Raw genomic sequence first — 20630 nt, 5'->3', positions numbered from 1 at the left:
GCCGGGCCGGGGCACGGTCACAGCCCTGCCGGGCCGGGCTGCCCGCGGCCCCCCCCGCCCGCCTTCCTCCGGCCCCCACAGTGGCTGGGGGCGTCTGAGCCGGCTCTTTGGCCCTCCGGGGAGCTGCGAGAAAAAGGCATTGGACTTCAACCGTGTCGGGTTACTGCACACGTGGCAGTAAAGGTGTTCCTCTGTGGTAGATAGGATGCTGAGCTTAAATTTGGATGTGGCTAAGAAACAAACATTGCTTGAAGTTGCTTCTGACAGGTGCTGCCCTGGTGTCCCGGTTTGTTCACCAACTGCTTGTCCCTTTTAATGTCCGGTTAAGTGATTTTAAGGTTAATGTTAAGGCATTCCAGAGCTCTGTGTAACCCTCCAGTTGTGCTACACTCGGTAGGTGAGGTAAAGGGGGTGTTTGTCTCTTTCTCCCATGGAAAGCTATCAGTTCTAGAGCAGCACTAATACAGCACTCCTTTCAACTCAACTGCAAGCTGTAGCACTCCGTTTTTTGTGTGGTCTTTAAATATCTTCCAATAAAGACTTCTGTTCTGCCACTGAATTTACTCAGCTGCTGTGTCCCCTGTGTGTATCAGGGCAGTGAGGAGATGGATGAAGGATGATGGCTCTTGTGAGGAGGCACTGGTATCAGATAGAGTTCCTTCATTTGCCTTTTCCCATGTCCTAGCAGACACTATGACTGCATTTCTGCAACTCTTCATCAGGAAGAGGACAAGGAGCCAAACGTGATATAGCTGACCATGGGGCAAGGTCCCTGCCAGCCAGGACACGAGCAGGGTGATCTGGGGGCAGCTCAGAGTCCAGACTACCAGGCAGGTTTCTGGTGATGAGGCAGACCTGAGGACAAGCCAGTGAGTCTGCACTGGTCCAGGATCAGTAGAGTCCATAGCAAGTCAGGACACAGTTGTGGCCAAGCTTACGGGCAGCATTCCTATGATATCGTTGAAGTGGGGATTGACACCCTTACGCCTGCAGAACCCACCTTCAATAAGAGAAACCCATATGCAATGCTGGTTTTAATTTCAAAACCATTTGTGTAGCAAATGGTTTCAGTATAACTTTTGTCTAAAGCAGAAACTGGAAGATAATCATCTGCATTCACACAGAAAAACAAAACTGCAAGTGTGACACACTGGGAAAGGTCAGGTTGTGAAGATACCCAGTTACATTTCTTTTGAGAACACATTCAGACTTTGGCATTGCAATCTATATATTCAGTAAGGAATATGCCACAGTGAGAAGGAAGGATTTTAACATATGCATATAAACACCTACACTTAATATAAAAACTGCCAGAAAGGCTCACCTACACTATCCACCTAAATGCACAACAGACCTGTGTGTGGCTGGTGCATTAATGAAAAAAGGCTAGAAATTGGCTGACCACTTATGGAAAATAAGTCTTCCCTAAAAATATAATTATGCAGTTTCAAAAACAGTAATAAAATAAAAGTATCTTAATTTCTAAAAGCAGTGTTCACAGAGATAAATACTTCATTGTTCAAAAATGTCATTAACCTCCAGCTCTAAAGTTTTAAACTTGGATTCCTTTGGCTCAGTTAATTTTCCTAAAGAGATCTCCTATAGTCTTGGGTATTTCATTGCCATATTGAATGCACTACTGCTACAGTAAACTAATCAAGTTTGTTAGAGAACTATACCTTTTTAATATCTTTTACAGATATTAAAACTTAAACATCACTGAAGACTTAAATCACATCACTTGACAATTTGCAATGTGCTAATGTCACTTCTTTTACATCTATGACAATTTCCATCACTTCAAAGTTTGATAGTTCCATTATCCTGATATAGTAATTTCTACTTAATAAACTCATTCTATCTGTAAAAGTGATACAGTCTCTTTTTCTAAATGTATGTTCCCTCCTATGGGATATTTGCTTCATTTGTTTGTTTGTTCTCTCAAGTGGTTTATTAAAGCTACAAATAGTTTTTTAACTAAGAGTACCTTTCCTCAATTACACTCCTGATGCATTTTGTAGTAATTCAAGTTTTACATTTATGGAATAAATTTAACCTTCAATAAGTCTTTGATTCTGATAAAAGCAGAGTTTTCATAGTTCTAACCACAGAAAAAAATTGCAGGTTTTTACTGTAAATTTCAGAAGTAGTTTTGTACACTGCTGCTACAAATTTAATCATTAGAATGTCTTGAGACTCCAGATGAGAAGAGGCAGTTCCATTGTTTGATACATTTTCCATTCCTTTGTAGTATTCCTGAGCACATATTTTGGGTAATATCTAAGTATTGTCCAAATAATTTGCCTAAGTTTAGACGAATCTGTATCCTAGCCTGTGTGAAAATATGACCCAAGTAAGTAGCCAAGTAGTCACAAAAGCCCCTTTTCTTCTCTAAACGTCTTCCTGGCTGAAACTGTACTCCTCTGCCTCTGCTGGCATATCTTAAATTCTTTCCCTTATTCCTACTCAGACTTGATATACCTTGTAGAGGAAAATTCCAGACCAGTGATCTTGGTAAGAGGCCTTTATAAGAAAATTCAACAAACTGACTTTTAGCAAGCACATAATGTATAAAAATAATATTTGTAACTTTGAAATGGAGCACATTCCAAGCAGCTTTTTTGGAAGCAGTGGCCAAAAGATGCCAAAGAACACAGTGACTGTCTAGGTCTCCCTGAGCTCAGACTACTGTGTAGGTCTGGTCTTCTGCTGGACTGGGCAGTTTCATTGCACCACTGAGAATGTTTCAGAGGTTCTCTCTCCTTTAAGCATCTCTCTGAGGCACTGACCTTCCCACTGGAGCCTGGCCAGCTGACAGGACCTTTTACAAGGCAGAATCCCCAGTCATCCTAGAGGAATACCCACCCCAGGTTGAAAGAGGCTGTTTTTTTCAGTGTTATAAGAACTTAGGTGATAAGGAACGTGTGATTTTTAGCCTACTGCTGAGTAATTTCCTGAAGATATTATCTTGGGTTCTCCTCTCTGCTGATAGCATCACCTCCTTCTGCTAAAATGTTTCTGTATTTAATATGATGAGTTAATATGCAGCATAGATGGTAGGAGTGTTACCAAAATCCAGTTTTCTTTGTCCCTGCAATATTACTCATATTTCTCAACTAAAAATTCAGGAGAGGATAATGGGACCTCTTTTCTCTATACAGCTATTTTCTGTCCATTACTGAACAGAAAACCTTCTTTTCATCCTGCCATATGCAACCATTAAGTAATCTTTATTGACTTACATACACAGCCTGCCTTTTGTTCTTATAAGGAAATAAAATGCATTAAGTTGAAGTTTTCAGAAACTGGATCCAAAGCACCATGTTAGCATTTGAATTCAAATCCTCTAAATACTTGAGTAGCTAACATGTTGCTTTATAAAAATATTTATTTACATGGATGGGTTTGTGTGTGCATGCCTGCAAATTTATTATTTGCAAGAAAACAGGAGAGAGAGGGCATAGCATGGAAACAAAACATCATGAAAATTTATTGGAAAAAACATTTAGGAAAGCAAAGGATTTTCTTCCAAGAGGTGTTTTTGGTTGTTGGTGGTTGGTTGGTTGGTTGATTGGTCGGTTGGTTGGTTGGTTGGTTGATTGGCTGGTATTTGAGGGGAGAGAATAATTAAGCTGTTCTTTGTTTCTTCGTATTTCAGCATTTGTTAGAGGAATTTATACGAATTTAGAAAGTGCAAGTTCCTTTAATTCATGTCATTTGCCAGATCAAATGGTCTAATTTCAAGCAGGAATTCTCTGAAGTTTGGAAAAGAACTTAATAGAAAAATATCAGTAATGAGTCCTCGCTTTTCCCATTTTAAAACAAATCAGTTCTGCAAAAAAGACCTATGTTATAGCCCAAATACTTCAACTTGCATTCTTATCTGAACACCAGTGTGCCAAGACCAAGTGATGTTGGAAGTGTTGAGTTCCCAAAATGTGCCTAAAAACAATGCCAGCTTCAGACAAATATTACTGTCTCCGTAAAATTTGGACTGGGAAACGAGATCCTAGTTTTGATGTGGGAAAAAACCAACGGCTCATTTTGAATATAACTGTGTAACCTCATGTACCTACAGTCTTAAGGAGAGAGCAATCAAAGAAGGGATATAAGGAAGTAAAATAAATACCTTTTTTCATTCATTATGCAACTTCCTCATATGACGAGAAGAAGAGGGGCAGACACTGATCACTTCTCTATGGTGACCAGTGACAGGACCCGAGGGAATGGCCTGAAGCTGTGTCAGGGGAGGCTGAATATCAGGAAAAGGTTCTTTACCCAGAGGGTGGTTGGGCACTGGAACGGGATCCCCAGGGAAGTGGTCACAGCATCACTGACCGAGTTCAAGAAGCATGTGGAGCATGCTCTCGGACACATGGTGTAATTCTTGGGGATGGTCCTGTGCAGGGCTAGGATTTTGACTTGATGATCCTTGTGGATGCCTTCCAACTCAGCTTATTCTGTGATTCTGTGATTATCAAATTTTCCTGTTCACTTCCTGATAGTGAGTAAGCATTTTAAGTTATATTTATCATTACAGCAGTCAGTAGGCTGAACAGGCTTAGATCACACTCTTTTTTGTCTTTATTCAACAAAGGAAGAACAGTCCTCTTCTGGCTATTGACTATTTCATGAAACTCCTCCTGCAAAATATGCATCAACAGATATTTTGAAATGTAAGCTGAACAACTCAAATATTAGCAAATTGATCCAGGGTTTGGGCAGAAACTTACCTCAGAATGAAATGTGCCTGAAAATGTTAACAGATTAGCTAGAGACAGCATTTTCAATTCAGGTTAGAAAAAAAAGATTTTGTAATGCTTAACTTTTATTTCCTCTTCTATTGTAGCTTCCAAGGACAACGCATTCCACCCACCTACACCTTGTTTGAGTGCATACACACTTATGCTTGTGTTCAACTAAGGCAGCATTTCTCTTTGTGGTAAGTGTTTATTCTGGCTTTCTTTTCTCTTCTGGAAGAAACTGAGCAACTTCTGCCAGCTCCAGGGAACATAAATAGGTGAGTACTGTATTTCCAGAAATTTGGATTAACTCTGAACTAAAGCAGTTCTTCCTTAAAGGCATGTTGCACTCAGGAAAGCATTGAAAAATGAAGGATCCACCATACTTCTTCACTGTTCTAGTGATTAAGCAGTTGTTCTTTTAAATCTGGATTTTGACTTCTATTTTCATCTACTCTTTAATCCTTTCTCTGTTAAAGTTTTCTTTGTTTCCTTCTTTCTCCCTGAGAAGATTATGACACATCACAACTATATTTTGTGTCGGCTTTCTTTTCAATAGAATAACACAGGGAGGTCTTTCAAGCGTAGCTAGCAGAGCTACCCCTTGATAATTCCCTTTTCTCTTTCAGTGCTCCATTTTTTCCTGCTTCCTTTCTAAATTGCAAGTTGAGCATCAGACTCACCAATGCAGCATACAAAGCTAGGATCAGTGTTATGCTCATCTCTTCTCATATGTATTCAAAGAACCCTTGGAAGCAGATGCTGAATTTTCCCCTGCAATTTCCAGTGTCATTGATCTCCAGGGAATTGTGTTCCTTTTGCCCTGAGCACTAGATGCAAAAGCCAACACTGTGCTGACTTTGTACATAGACAGTGGATGAGAGCCAGGCATCAGAAGAGGCCAGCTTGCTCTGCCCTTGTCAGTGTTCACCCACAGGCTGCCAAACACAGATTGATCAACAGCAACTTTACATCTTACCTCAGGATCAGTGATTGAAAGAATGGATACCTCTTTTCTAGTGACTCCAGCAAAGAGAAATTAGCAGGGACTTCTTAGAGGGACATTTTTTATGACCTGTTACTAAATCACTAGTTAAAAATTAGTGGTATACATAAAAACAACAACATAAAAACAACAACATAAAAACATTTTTGAGAAAATACTGTTCAGATGGAAAGCATGATGGTAAATGTGAAATATAAAGTGAGATTAGGCTTTTTGTTATTCCAAGCAGAATACCAATTAATCTATTTATTACACTAAGGTGGTGAAATATAAATTATTTATGAGGAAAGGAATTTGTTTTTCCTCATTTTGAGTTCCAGTCATTACACATTTGGCTCTGGAGCCACAGCTGTTTCTTTTTTGGAAAATGGATAGTTGAGAAAAACAGGCCATGTAGAACACAACTCTGATTTCAATTGCAAATACTTAGAAATTTAAATAAAGCCAAAGAGACCCAGCAGGTAGAAACACTCAATATTTTTCATTGCTCCAGTGAAAACTCAATCACTAAGTTAAAGCCAAACTCTCCAAGTGCCACAATTGCTACAATTAAACATATTCCATAATATGATGGCATGGATGAGATATTGCGGAGCTGTCACCTCAAAGGACCCTCCAGAGAGAAATGAGAAGCTGCAAATATTTTTTAATAGCACTGACGGAATTTTACTGGATTTAAACAGACTTCAGGTGTACTTGTTCTCCAAGTGATAAAGGGACATACTGAAATATTATGGCAGTAAACAAGAATAAAGAAGGAATGGGGAGTAAAGAAGATAAATAGTACCCCCCCCAAAAAAAAAAATTGAAAAACCTATGATAGCAAAATCATTCTATCTAGGATGTGAATAAAAGTTTGACATCCCAGCAGAAATTATTGGTGATGTCACTGGTTTGTAGCATTTTTTGACTGAAATATGTCAATATAGAGAAGTGTTCATGGGAGAATAATTATCAAACAAATTAGAATCAAACAAATTAGGATCAAACAAATTTCAGCTCATTGTGCATTTTAGATCCCTCAGGGCCTGACTAAGGGATAGGCTGAGCTAACTTTTTCCTATTGGCCTTTCACTGACAGCAGGAGAAATATTCAATTTGTTGTCACATAGAATTTGGATTAGTGCACATCCAGAGCTATATCAACTTATCCAGCCCGTTATTTCCATGTCTGTTTACAAACTGTTTTATTTTTTGCAGACTTGTCTACAAAAAGATGAAGCTGAACCAGCTACTGGAATGTATATGCACTGGGCCTGCCAAAAGAAATATATTCCCACAGTTGAGGTAATTCACATCAATCCTGAATTCTCACTTCATGGCTGTTAGTTCTGGGTTTGTAAGTGCATTTCCTGACATTGAAAATGTGGAAATTTGGGAGAAAAATTAGTTAATGCATCTATCTGCCTGTATATGGTGGAGATATGGAACCTTTAAAAACAAATATCATTGTATTTTTCAGTGGGGAAAAAAAAACTCAGCACGACATTGCTCTGACTGAATCCTAAATGTTACTGTTTTCAATACTCAAACAAACAAGTAGAAACTTAGACTGTGCAGGGAACAGTTTGCAAAACAAGCCAGCCTATGCATCTGAGAATAAAACTGCAGTTACAACAAAAATAGGAGGCCACAAAGAAACCATCTCTCATTGCTGATATCACCACAAATCGAACTTCATTCTTACAAGATCCATCGAGATACTGCTGACCAGGACAACCCAGTCTAATTTGGATCTGCACATGTTCTTGCCTGGCTACTTAATGGAGGCTGCACTGGTGTGATTAACAGAACTCAGGTGGGGAACAAGTGGCTTTGGGCTGCTTACATCGAAGAGCAGCCATCGGTACCCTGAGACAGGAGTCACTGGTGTATCTCTGGAATGCAGTCACTCTCCTCTTCCTTCTTGGTCTCTGAATATGCTTGCATTTTAAGCCAGTCTGGGCAGAACTTTACAGCTTTTTTTTTGGCAGCATGTGAAAGAGCTTGTTGTCAAGCCTTTAGCTTCAGATTGGTCAGCACAATTTTCTGAAAATTTTTACAGTGTTCAGTCTTTATTCTGTGCTAAGTATGAGCTGACTGCAGAGGACTATGTTGAACTTACAGCAACTGCACTTCAGCTGTCATGTTCCAGATGGAACTTCAAATGTTTACAGATGAGACAAGTCTTCCACAGTTCAGTGCATGAATACCATAAATTTGGCCCTCTCCCACCACAGTGAAGGAAATCAATTGGTAGCTCTGGAGCAAGTTGAGTGCCCATGATATGCTGCAGCTATTCATTAAGCAAGACTTTTAAAGTCATGTGCAAAATATTGAAGAACATTAGCAAAGACCTCTAAGAACAAAAGGGTATAACTACTGATGGTAATTTACAGCTTTGACATATGTAAAACACGCTCAAGTAGCGTATTTTCTGCTAGATTGTGTGAAGAAACAATGTACTCCATCAAGTACTAGCATTGGGTATATTAAGTCTGGAATGAAGAACTCATAATAATTTTACATATATGCAATTCAAATAGAACATAAAGCAAATAAAGTTACAAACATTGAATTAACATACTGTGCTGGTTTGGCTGGGATGGAGTTAATATTCTTCATAGTAGCTATTACAGGGCTGTTTTCAATTTGTGCTCAAAATAGTGCTAAGATAGTGCTGTTTTCATTATTGCTGAGCCGTGCTAACACACCATCAAGGCCTTTTCTCCTTCTGACCCCACCCCACCAGTGAGGGGACTGTGGATGCATAAGGACTGGGGAGAGGACCCGTCCAAGACAGCTGATCCCAAGGTGGGGTGAGCACATAAAGCTGGAGGGAGAAGGGGGGATATTTGGAGTAGTCACATTTGTCTTCCATAGTAACTTAATGGGATGGAGCCCTGCTTTCCTGAAGGTATCTGAGTATCTGCCTGCCAATGGGAAGTGGTGAATGAATTCCTTGTTTTGCTATAGTTGTCTGCATGGCTTTTACCTTACCTATTAAATTCTTTATTTCAACCCATGAGTTTTCTAACTTTAATGCTTCCAATTCTCTTCCTCATCCCACTGGGTGTTGGGGTGAGTGAGTGAGCAGCTGTGTGAGGCTGAGTTGCCAACAGGGGTTAATCCATGATACATACTGAATGCAAAAACACATTTTAAAAAACAAGATGGATTTTTAAGTGAAAAAAATTGTCTTCTTTCTGACCTCCACCATTATTTAACAATGCAGAGACAATGACATACAGCAAATACACTTAAACTGACATGAAGGTAGATTTAAAACAGCACAGGAGGAATATCTGCACAGATCCACAATCTTGGCTTCAGTGTTATTTCAGTCTTAGCAGGAACTTGCTCGTTGTAGACAAAAGATGTTCGTGACCAGTTACATCTCATCCCGTTGATGTTGTTATTGCCCTGTTTATACCAACTCCTGTCTACTGCCAAACTTCACCTTTGGGTGTTGCCAGATTTCTCCCAGACCTGTTTCCCCGTGTGAGCCGGCACTGGAGCCCGTTCAAGCTGGCACTGCCGCTGTCGCTCTGCCCAGCCCCGCGCAGGGGACGCTGCGGCCCGAGCGCAGCGGGCGGCAAGCGAGGGGAGCGCGCCCTGTGCCGTGCCAGAGCACCGCAGGTCTCTCCCCGCAGGCCAAGGGGCTGGAGAAGGACTGGGAGCTGCCACCACCCTCCCGTGCGAAGGGCGCGGGTGCCCCCGAGCGGCTCCTCAGCCGGGAGCTCGCTGCAGTGATGGAACAGCACAACCCACTGGCACAGGAACGGTTTTTTAAAAAGTGACAGCTTTTACAGTACTCTTCTAATTAGGAATATGAATGTTATGTTCAGTCAGTAATTTTTCACAATGGCCACCGAGTCACAACAGTATCCAATTGCTCATTCAGTTTTTGCTTATGCTTGTGCTTCTACTCCACTTTATAGACAATTCAAAAAGATAGGAAAAATTAAACATTCTCACTTCAAAGCCTCTTTCTTGATTCTCTCTATTCATCAAATTTATTTTTGCAGTTATGTATAGACCTGGCTATGTTACAGTTCCAGATACAAGAATTAAAAATGCATCATGTTAGGAGACTTACATTGGCAAATTATTGAACTATACTTCAGTTTCAAAAGGCCCCAAAGATCCACATGAAAAAAATACCAGTAATATGGGCAAAGCTAGAAAACAGTAGTTGTTCAGAAGTAGAATAGCAACTCAAAGTAAATGTGAAAAGAATTGCTGATGGATGATACTGCTGCCTTTTTCTTAAAGAATTCAACCTCTTATGAATTGCTGAGTAAATACTTGCAACCCATGTCAGAGACTTTAAACAACTCATTCTCTAGAAAAGAAGTACAAAAGGAATTTCATCAACAGTTTTATGCAGTCTTAACTTCCTCCTGCTTACTCTGGGAAAATCAGAAAGACTATGTTCAGCAGTATGTCATATCCCATTTTCCATGCTTTTTTTTTACAACTTTCTGCATTTCTGGGCAACATACTTGTTAACTGTGCTTCTTTTCTGAAAATCTTTGCAAGGTTGCACAATTGTATAAAGTTACAGATTATTAAAAACTGGAACAGGTGATACCACATTACAGTCCACTGAGAGAGAGAACCACCTTAGAACCATGAGTCCACAAAATTTTTTATTAAAATAACACCAACTTTAAGAAATCAGTGCAGTGCAAAGAAATTTAATGATTTTTCATCCTTAAGTATGTAAACTGCATTCCAATCCTGACATGACTGATATAATACAGGAAACTGTATCCCAGATGAATGTCAAAGTTAAAGACTGGCATGCTGAGCAAGAAAGGTTCTTATTCTTTGCAAGAGCTCCTTCTTTACACTGTCTGGTACCAAAGCTGAAACACAAATAAGAAAGCAAGAAGTAAAAAAAGACAAAATAAAAAGTATGCTAAAAACATACTTTTACAATATCCATTTCTATTCTTTCATTGTTCTTGCAATCCTGTTAATACTTAAAGTAATTGAAACTACTTAATTTTCATATACCCCATCTATATTTTTCCCCATATAAAATAGGCTAAAATTGGGATCTATTGAAAACAATGTTGTTACTAGTCAGTTTTTTTTCCTATTTATAGTCCAGAAAATTGTAAAGTTTGAGGAAAATGATTATTTAACAGGAAACAGGATATAATCACCAGAACAAGTGTGATTATCCTACTTTTTTCTTCACAAATTTAAGACCAAAAAAAAAAAAAAATCTCAAATCTGGTCTCTGAGTAAGGGTCTTGAGCAAGCTATTTTGAATGCCTATTTTTATATAGAACTTAATGAAGTTTCTACCACTAAAATCAAACCCTGCTAGAGAGCCTGAGAGGAACAATATAAAGAGGACTGCAGTTTCCTTAAGTGATTTCATTTTTTTGTATCTGTATGCTATGTTCTTTACTCTTCCCATTCCCATTACACTAGAACTGTTAGTTCTGATTTTCCATCTTAAAAGATTTGGAATTTTAAAACATCTGTGTTGCATACACAACTCAGGACCATTAAGTCAATTATAAAAATGAATACAGACATGACTAAATAATCTACAAAAAAAGTTGAGAATCTAAAGGCTGCTTCACAATACAAATTCACATGTCACACTACATGGTAGTTAATATTAAGCTATTAACATTTTATTTGTCATTAATATCAAGCTATTAACATTTTTCCTTGAATCCAACACAGGCAAGCTCATGATGCTCCTTTCAAAATACTAATGAAATAGAGGTAGGTGTGTTTATTGATGTACTACTCCATCCACATTTGCATTTTCTTACCTCTGCCTTTGGGAGTGATTTCTGCCACCAAATCATCAACAGTAACATGCTCTAATCCTTTTTCTTTAATGACATCTGGGGAAGACCAAGACCGATACTTTGAGTCTTTTACTCCATTCATAAAATGACAAAACCTGTGCTCCTGATTAAGAGACAAAACCTGCCTACATAGTCATGGGAGAATACAAAGTAGCATGGGACCTAAATATGGGTTATTAGCTCAGTACCTACTGCATTGAACAGTGGATTTTAGTCTCTCACTCATGCCATAGGTTTAAGGATGGGAACTTGTCACTGCTGATGCATCTTGATCAGCTCATATTTTAAAAACAAACATGAAATTGTTTTATCTCATCTGAGCATTACCAGATGTGCCTGTTACTGGAGTGTTGGAGCACTTCACAAGTTGGCTCACTTATCTCTTAAAACACATTATTTACACAGTAGTAAGAAAGGTGCAACTGGAAAAACACTTTGGAACATACAATAAGGAAGAGCACAGACAGTAAATCCTTATTATTCTTCCAAGTGGTTTAAACAAGATTTCTGTACATATTTCAGCCAAGTCAAAAAGTATGTCAGAGAGAAAGGAATAAATCTATAGCAAAATAAAGGCTATCATTAATACACATCACTATGAAACAACTGTTTACTTATAGTGCCTTGCACACTACTGAAAAATACAGAAATCAAAGCTGAAAAGTAATCTCAATTCAGTAGCATGTTTAAACATAAATGTCAAGTTGCCAGGGATGCATTCTTCTTGCCCAGGTCTTGTTTAAACTGTCAGTAAAGCCTTCATCTGGGACTTTTATTTGGCCAGAATCTCAGTTGACTACAAAGGAAATTAATAAATTGACCACTGTTACCTTTGCAATGTGCCTTCAACTGATCCTTCCAGCCACATTCAATTAATTTGGCTCTCAGCAACTCTTTAAGGCTGTTAAAACAATATAAAACTTGTTAGAACAGCAAACATTGCTGGAGCTTAAATATACTCCAGTTTGAAAGTCAGGCCTACAATTACTACCCAAGAGCTCTCAGAGCAGCAGCAGAAATGGTTGAACAGCAGGTGAATCCAAACCCAAATGAGTTCCAATTTCAGATTACCATGTTGGACTATGAGGATTTGGTGCCTCTGGAGCTAACTCACAGAACTGCTTCGCAGCCAGGGAGAAAAAGGTAGAAGGCCTTGAATTACTCGACCTGACTGAGTCTACTCTGGTAGCAGATGTATGCAAACTTTCAAAGTTGGAGTATTTCACCTGATGTCAGGTCTTTAAAAATAAGTAAAACCTTCTCCCTCACCTTTCAGGAAGAGTTCTGCACTACTCAACTGCAGGTTTATCTCCTCAGTTACACATTACCTCATTCTGGGTGAAAATGAAGGATCGCGTATCTTAATCTTCCTAAGCATGGTTAGCTTAAGCAACAAGGATTCAGGCATTAATGGAAAAGACACAACAATCTGCCACAATGAAGCATCTACTCCATATATCAAAATTGAATATTGAAAGTTAGCTAAAAAGTGAAAATTAGTACTAAAAAAACAGAAGGGAAAATTAAAGTAAGATATGATAAACAACTTTAGTATCTTTTACCCTTTTCTCCATTAGCTAGGAAGCCTGCTTATCTTATACTATCCTAACCCTAGCGAAACTATCTAGCAAAACCCTGTTTTTATGAATGAAAGGATTGTAGCAAGAGGCTGAACAGTGTAGTCTAATCCCTTTTACTCAGTGAATTGTGTAGAGGGCAGATGAACTGATGACAAAAAGCAGAGTAAGAATACAGGTGAAACTGGCTGCCTCTAGATATTTCTCAGTTCAAGAAATCCAAGTGCTCTGCCTCTGATCATGGTACAGCTCTGATAAAGTCTGTTTGTAAGACAACTTTTGATGTCCTGATAAAACCCTTCCTATTCTTAAATTAGCCTAAAATAGATCTCATTACCATTTCAAGAAATTGCTTGCTTTTCTCTAGCTCTGTGCAATCTTCAAGGGTATGGTCACAACCAGGAAAAATATAGAGCAGAGACACCACATCAGCCTACAAAAGGTTACACCAGGCACAAGGCTATGCCATGACCCAGGAAAAAAATTTCTTCTCATACAGACCTTTAAAAATGAAGGAAACAGAGCTTTTGGTGCATGGTGTTGCAAGCACAGTGAAACGATGAGGAGGAAAATGTCATAAGCACTCTAGTAATATGTAAATAAAAACAGACTGAAGAGACAACAATAGGCAAAAAAAATGCAATTTACTTGTTTGCCTTGACTGGGATCTCTACAATGACTTGCAGGAGCGCTGCTTTATGTATTCTACAATATATTGCTTTACCTAACAAGAGCTAGAAACACAAGAAAAACTTAAAAGCAAAAAGGGAAGTTTTGTTTCCTTCTCCTTATCAAGAAATAACAAGATTTAAGTGCAGCAAATTGAATGGAATAATGATTCTTACATGAATCTAGGGCATTCCAACACAAAATACCTGTGTAACCAATTATCCCATCCTTTATTTCCCCACTATCTCTTTTCAATTGGAAAATTAAAATAAAACTGTTCAAAAGGTATTTTTTAAAATAGTTTATATGACACTCAAGACTTTCACGTGCAAGCATTTAAAGAATTTAGAACTGAGTTTACTTTATGAAGTTTACTGTAGTGCAGTCTTGATGTATTTAAAGCCTCTCACGGGCATGGAGTAGGAAGTCAACTTACCGTTCTCGCTCTCCTGTTTCTATTAGCTTTTGGTTAATGGTTGCTCTCATCTGCGCATCTTTATTCATTTTGGAAATCTAGGTTTTCCACAAACCTACACGGAGCAAAGCAGAGTTTCGACAAATGCTGGTGTCATTCACTCAACAAAAAAAAAGTGACCAAAACAGAATGACATGAGTGTTCTGTCCACTGACACATCCCCGCGGTTAATGACCGGAGCACCAGTGTGTGACCGGCTCAGGGGTGACTTCGGCACGGCACCCACCCGGCTGCCCGAGCGCCGGGCACCAGCAGTTCACCGGGCCGCCTGCGCGGGCACGGCCCACCCTCTCCGGGCGCGGCCTCTCCGCAGCCCGGCCCTCCCGCCCGGCGCCCCCGGCGCTCGGCCCGCCCAGCGGCGCCCCCGGCGCGAGGGAGCGGCGCGGGGAAGGGAAGGGAAGGGAAGGCCCGGTTCGCTCCCGGTTCGCTCCCGGCTGGCTCCCGGCTCACCGCCCGCCGCAGCCCCGCCGGTCCGTGCAGCAGAGGCGGAGCCGCCCGCAAGACGCGCCACGCGCCACCAACCTCACCGCTCCTGGGCGCGGGTGCCGCCGGGAAATGCAGTCCGGGCTCGGCGACTACAGCTCCCGGCGCGCCCCGGGCGCACGGCTGCCTTCTGGCCCGGACTACGGCTCCCAGCATGCACTCCGGCGGCCGGGCGCCCGCGCACCCTCTTCCCGTGGTGCTCCGCGGCCGCTGCCGCGCGTTCCCCGAGGGCCCGCGGAGTTGCCGGCGCTCCCCGAAGTTTTCCCGGAGCTCCGGGATGGCGGGCGCCGCCCACTGCTCCCTGCAGGCCAAGCGCCTGCTGCTGGACCCCAAGTTCGAGGGCTACAAGCTGTCGCTGGAGCCGCTGGCCTGCTACCAGCTGGGTCTGGATGCGGGTGAGGAGCGGGCGCGGAGTGGGGCTGATCCCGCCGGGCATCCCTTGGGCAGCGCGGGGGGGACGGATCCCGCCGCGTTTCCCTGCGTCCCCTCGCGGTGCTCCGCGGCCGGGCCGGGCGGCGGCCCTCGGTGCAGGGTGCCCCCGAGCTGGGGACAGGCCGGCCCGCAGCACCGGCAGTCCTGCGCCTCTCGAACGGCGGGGCTTTCAGAGACCGAGCGCTCCGCTCGGCTCTTCTCGTTATAGTTGCTGCAGTTGGCCAGGGCCGTCCGGCCTCCTCCCCGCCAGGTGGCTCCGTGGTGGACCGAGGTCTCTGACTTGTCACACCTCGGCCCTAGCCTGCTCCTGGTGTGCTTAGTTCCTAAATGAGTAAGGAAACCTGTGTCCTAAATCTGCTCTTGCTTGTACGGGCAAGGGGAGGCCAGATGACCAGCTGAGGTAGTTCACAGCGGAGTGTGAACGGAGCACATGCGTTTTAGAGAAATCCATATGAAATTAACGTCTTGCACAAGCTTCAGCAAATTAGCTGTTTTTCTTTCTTACTCTGCCCAGAGTTCAGAGGTGGATCTTCATGCCATGCATTCCATACCCTGCTTTTTCTGCCAAGCATCATTAATATTTGAGATGCTGGTCCATTAACAGGCTAATTCACTGAGGAGTACATTAGCACAAAGTCCTGTCGGATATGTGCCTACAGTCTTAGCCATGCCCTGAAGTATCTCAGCACTCTACATTTACTGCTTTGAGAAATTCAGGTCTTTTTGTAAGGTGGATAAATTAGTTTGGTTTTCTTTGTAAAGCTGAGACGATAAACACAATTTGTGTGGACTAATCTTTGTCTCTATATATTTACTGAACAATATACCTGTCTACAGTGTGACCCATTACATGCTGCTTTAGTTTTGTGTAGAACATACTGTATTCTTAGTAGATCAGAAAGGTATATTTGCCATGCTGAGTTGTCAGCAGTAGGAAGGAAGCTTTTAGATAAATTTTACGTTGAAGGTTATGTGAATGAGACTGTGAGTGTATCTATGGTAGGACTGGAAAATTAAACAAGAGTAACATTTTTACTGTAAGACTGCTGTTCACCGTTCAAAAGACAGCCCAAATGCGGGTGAATGGGTGTGTGTTATGAGTGTGTTGCAGTTGTGTCAGATAGCAGCAGTGTAGCATTGGTGCACTCCCTGACTTTGTCTCTTATTTGCTGTTCTGCCTATGGTCAAGCAACCTTTGTGGTTCTTGGATAGTCAGTTGTGCACCTGTTCTAAATAGGTGAGGATTAAAGATCTTCATTAAAATACATGAACAATGGAGTTGCTAATGGAGAGATGGATCTACTCGGCTCTTGTCTGTTGAGATATTTTACGTAATGGTTACAGAAACTTGTGTAATAGAGGATTGATATGTGTGACCATGTTCTTTTCTTTTCCCACTTCCCACAGCACAAAGACCCTGACTCATTTCTGTCTGACTTACTCAACTGTGCTACAAAGTCACTAACACTAACTCATATTTCCTGTCCTGTGTGTGCGTATCTATCTATCTATCTATAGATACTGGTCGTCTAAAGAGTGGAAAGCTTTTATTGTTCTTGTGTTTTGGAATTGTATCAGTGTAAACAGGAAATATATCAGGCCTTATATCTGTGTTCCAGATGTTTTGATTGCAGCCTACTCTTCGGCTGTACAGCTGTCTCTTTCTCCTTGCTGGTTTTCTTTTGTGTTTACTCACAGTGCAGAGGTGTTCTGTACCTGACTTTTGTATTTCCCAGTGCCAGTGGTCTACACATACGTTAGATTTAGGGTATCCTTCCAAAATTTGATTTTTGTGTTGTGCAGGAATAACGGGTTGAGTTGTAGAGACTGTGGATGGTAGTGGATGTGTAGGCTGTGCCTTTTTCAAATTACTGCGTGGGAGAAGAAACCAGCATTGTGTGGGAAAGCCAAGAACTTCTGCTTTCCAGCACACTTGTGTGCAGATTCAAAGCCTCTAGAACATGATGAAGAGCTTGGTAGTTTTTGGATTATTAAATAAATATTTGTCACTGTGTGAAGAATTTGATTTCATTTCCTTAAAGTGGGACTGAGTGCAATAGCTAAAAAAAAGTCTAATGTTTAGGAACACTGTCAGTACAACTATTTCTGATTTTATTCACAGCTGTTTGCAAAAATAACATAGTAGAAGCTGGAAGATTAATATAAAAAGGCGGTTGATTTTTTTGTTTTACAGAAGAAGATTGAATGAGTGTTTGTCTCAAATGACCTGAGATTTGTAGTTCTGCCTGTGTGGTATCCCAAATTTGGTGGCAGTGAAGAGGAATATGTGAGTTTTAGAGTACTTGGAATACATGACAATAAAAAGAAATAAGTGCTTGTTCTTAAGTAGAAGTGATTTTTAAGTCAGCTGTAGTTGAAGTGTTTATGCAGTGTTATTACAAACTTTCTTTGTTGACTTGAGAGTATCAATCTTCTCTCAGTATTCTATCTCTGTTTTTATATTTATCTATTTTCATGAATTTCATTGCTAGCTATAAAATCAAATGACCAAAAATACTGTCCTGTGGAATTGATGCAGAGTTCAGCCTCTGGAGCAAGTGGATAGCAGCATGTGGTGGTGTGTGACAATTTGTGGTGCTTGTCTTGTTCCTGAGGACTACAGTGAGCTTCATTTTCTGACTATCATGAAAAACTTAGTGTTCAGTTCTAATATGCCTTCAACTGGTTGAGTATGGTTGCCGGGAATTTGCTGTGGTCAGATGTGCAACTGACAAAGAAATACATTTAAAGAAACTATTTATTTATTAGATCTGTGATAGAAGGTGATTCTGTAGTCAATTTCTTAAAATGTATGGTCACAGTGAAGAAGACTGGGGGAAGTACGATACCTTTCCTTCTCATTTGAATACTATGATTTGCGTGTTCTTCTTTTATTCCTTATTCCAAGCCATTCTGTCCTAGTTAATGCTAAACTGTCACAGTCATTTGTTTTCTCATTCTCTTCCTGGTAATATATTTCAACTAGTAATGAGTCCTGTATTATTAGGCTTTTAATTCCTAGCTCTTCACTGTAGATTTTGTCTTTCTCCTTACTTTTTTTATGTTTATCTCCATAACTTATTTTCAAATGTTTCCTTTGCATTGAGTTTTGTAATGCCTTTTTTTTTTAGAATGTTTAGGAGGGACGAATGAGCATCTTGGTTGTGGTTATCTCTTCTGCCCTAATCTGAGCTCAGCAGAGTCCAAAGCAGAGATTGTGGGGCAAATCCTTGTCTCCAGCAAGGAACATGTCCAAGTTGCACAACATTTTTAAAGGATCAAGACCTTTGCTGTTTACTGGTTAGGTGTCTCATAATTCCTTTTCCTTTCCAGAGGCTTGGAATTTATTCAGGTGTGGATATCCCTGATCCCCTTCCTCTCTATCTCGTCTGTTTGGCAGGACCATTGTACCTCTAATGTAGTATTGGATGCTTTTCAGTATAGCTCCAGCTGGAAGGCAGAGTAAACATTTGCTCAGAGATGGAGCTGCTGATGCAAGCCAGGAGCATATAGAGAGAATGCATTCCTTTAATCACAAAGTGCATTCATCAGTTTTATCACTTTTTTTGAGAAATGGTGGTAATGCATGCTGCTTAGAAGGTCTGCTTCAGTGAAAAGTTGCTCATTACATGGAAAATTGTTTGTGATTTTTTATGGAGCAAAAGGCACTGGTATGTTTCAAACATTTACAGAGATTTTAATTTGCATTTTCCATTTGCATTTGAAAAATTAAATATTAAAAAAAGTGTTTAAAATAGTGTATGGGCAATAGTAAGAAATTGAGACATTTTGAGACTTTTTGAGACATTTACAGCTGTAATTCATAGAAGTTTAGGTCTCAGGTACATATTTACTCAACAACAACGAGATGCTGCCTTTAACAATAAAAGCATTGTTTTTATAATTAAAAGAAAAAGTATTAATGCAGGGTTAGAAGGATCTTTGAATGCTGATACTAGAAAATAAATAATCTCTTCCACTAATAGACCAGTGTGTCTGCAATACAAAATTGCTTCCACTGGGTGGCATTGCAAAACAAGGCATGATATACAAGCATGTAATATTTGATGCCACAAAATATGGTGGTATAATTACTTTGCATGTTTTGCAGTTTTGTAAAGTTGCTTTGGTGTATTCAGGAAAACATTTAAAAAATGGAGGGGCTGTTTGGGGTTTGTTCCTCACCCTTTTTTTGTCCACGTTTCTTTTTTTTTCACCCCATTTCTGCTTCATAGTGTTTGGTGGCAGATGTAAGACCTCTCTATTCATTTAAAGTATAAGTTCCTTGAAGGTGTTCTTTATTCAGAGAAGATTTTTTTTTGCCTTGCAGACTCATAATTATAATAATATTTAACTAGGGATCTTATAATAACAGGTTAGGGATGTGTTCCTTCTTCTGTTGATTCTCATGAATTGCTTTGTATTTAGTGCTTTTGCTTTTAAGTAAAGCATTGTGAGTGCAAATCTTTTCTTTAATTATGTTTAAACTATTTTGAGTCAAATGATTCTTTTAAAGCATGGAACTAGTAGAGATAAATACAATTCTAGAAAAGTAGCATAGTTTTCTTTATACTGGTCCAAAATATCCCATGCAACTAGGGTTGTTGGGACATAATATTTAAAGCTGAGATTTAGTTTATACATTTTGTATACATACTTTCTTTTCTGGTGTGAATAGCAGTGTATGAATCAATGTTCCTGGGTTATCATGGTGCAGGTGTATTTATCAGAAATTTGAAAGAGACCATGTATTGTTCTGTTGAATAGCTGCCATTGACTGCTGCTTTTTAATTGAACTCAAACAGACTAGTGAGCCCATTGAGACTGGTGCATTAGTGTGACTCTTAAAAATCACATATACACAAAAACAAACAAACAAAAAAAAACCCCCCCCAAAAAAAAAAAAAAACAAAAAACAGGAAAAAAAACCCTAAAACAAACCCAAGCCGAACAACAACAAATCAGAAAAAAATCCTGACTGAGCAACCAAATTAAAACTCATAAGACTGTGTAACTGTGAGATTGAATAAGGTGATGATCTGATTGAAGTATTTCTTCTTCTCCATTTATATTAACTTTCTCTGAATTTACTTTATTAAAAGTCTCCATCTCTTTTCTCCTTTACTTTTTTGCACTCAGCTCTATTGGTTTTCTCTTTCTTTTGAAGGACCATCAAGAAACCTTGAATCTTGAAGGCTTTAGAAAGGAAAGAATGAATTTCACCCTAGTGTAGAATTTTCTATAAGCTATGTTAAATACATGGTATGTGATAGCAAATGGCAGTTGTGCACAGATTTCACAGTATGGGTTTCAATTAATGGAGAATGGAATAGGTTATTTAATTGCTTCATCTTGGCAGAGCTACACATATGTATGATAGCATATGTTCTGAAAGCACTTGGCTATCTAGTTTGAAGTGTTTCTTGA

General features: G+C 40.0%; 2 protein-coding genes and 1 long non-coding RNA gene across 5 annotated transcripts in view; 2 read left to right on the top strand and 1 right to left on the bottom strand.

Annotated features, from left to right (window-relative positions):
* Positions 1-16: 16 nt before the first annotated feature.
* LOC128786444 (uncharacterized) lies at positions 17-8716 on the top strand. Its single transcript, XR_008430294.1, has 4 exons — positions 17-183; positions 4850-4942; positions 6949-7035; positions 7211-8716. It is a non-coding gene; the product is annotated as an uncharacterized LOC128786444 (long non-coding RNA).
* Positions 8717-10366: 1650 nt separating this feature from the next.
* Positions 10367-14821, bottom strand: ENY2 (ENY2 transcription and export complex 2 subunit). Of its 2 annotated transcripts, none has more exons than XM_053939681.1 (5): positions 14739-14821; positions 14250-14343; positions 12398-12468; positions 11529-11603; positions 10367-10598 (listed from the first exon to the last, which is right to left on the bottom strand). In XM_053939681.1, the coding sequence occupies exons 2-5, from the start codon at positions 14315-14317 to the stop codon at positions 10522-10524; spliced, it is 291 nt and encodes a 96-aa protein (XP_053795656.1). In that variant the 5' UTR covers positions 14318-14343; positions 14739-14821; the 3' UTR covers positions 10367-10521. The 2 variants fall into 2 exon arrangements, with proteins under 2 accessions (XP_053795656.1, XP_053795662.1); XM_053939687.1 differs by lacking the exon at positions 14739-14821 and adding an exon at positions 14515-14610.
* A 158-nt stretch (positions 14822-14979) lies between these two features.
* NUDCD1 (NudC domain containing 1) overlaps positions 14980-20630 on the top strand; it is a 37777-nt gene continuing 32126 nt past the window's right edge. Inside the window, exon 1 of one of the 2 annotated variants that reach the window (XM_053949783.1) lies at positions 14980-15166. In XM_053949783.1, the coding sequence (XP_053805758.1) occupies positions 15049-15166 (118 nt within the window). In that variant the 5' untranslated portion in view covers positions 14980-15048. The remainder of the gene's footprint in view (positions 15167-20630) is intronic. The other variant, XM_053949788.1, reaches the window with a different exon arrangement.

The sequence above is a fragment of the Vidua chalybeata genome, chromosome 1, assembly GCF_026979565.1.
Source record: "Vidua chalybeata isolate OUT-0048 chromosome 1, bVidCha1 merged haplotype, whole genome shotgun sequence".
Classification (NCBI taxonomy): Eukaryota; Metazoa; Chordata; class Aves; order Passeriformes; family Viduidae; genus Vidua; species Vidua chalybeata.
This window is presented reverse-complemented; position numbering and strand designations above follow the sequence as displayed.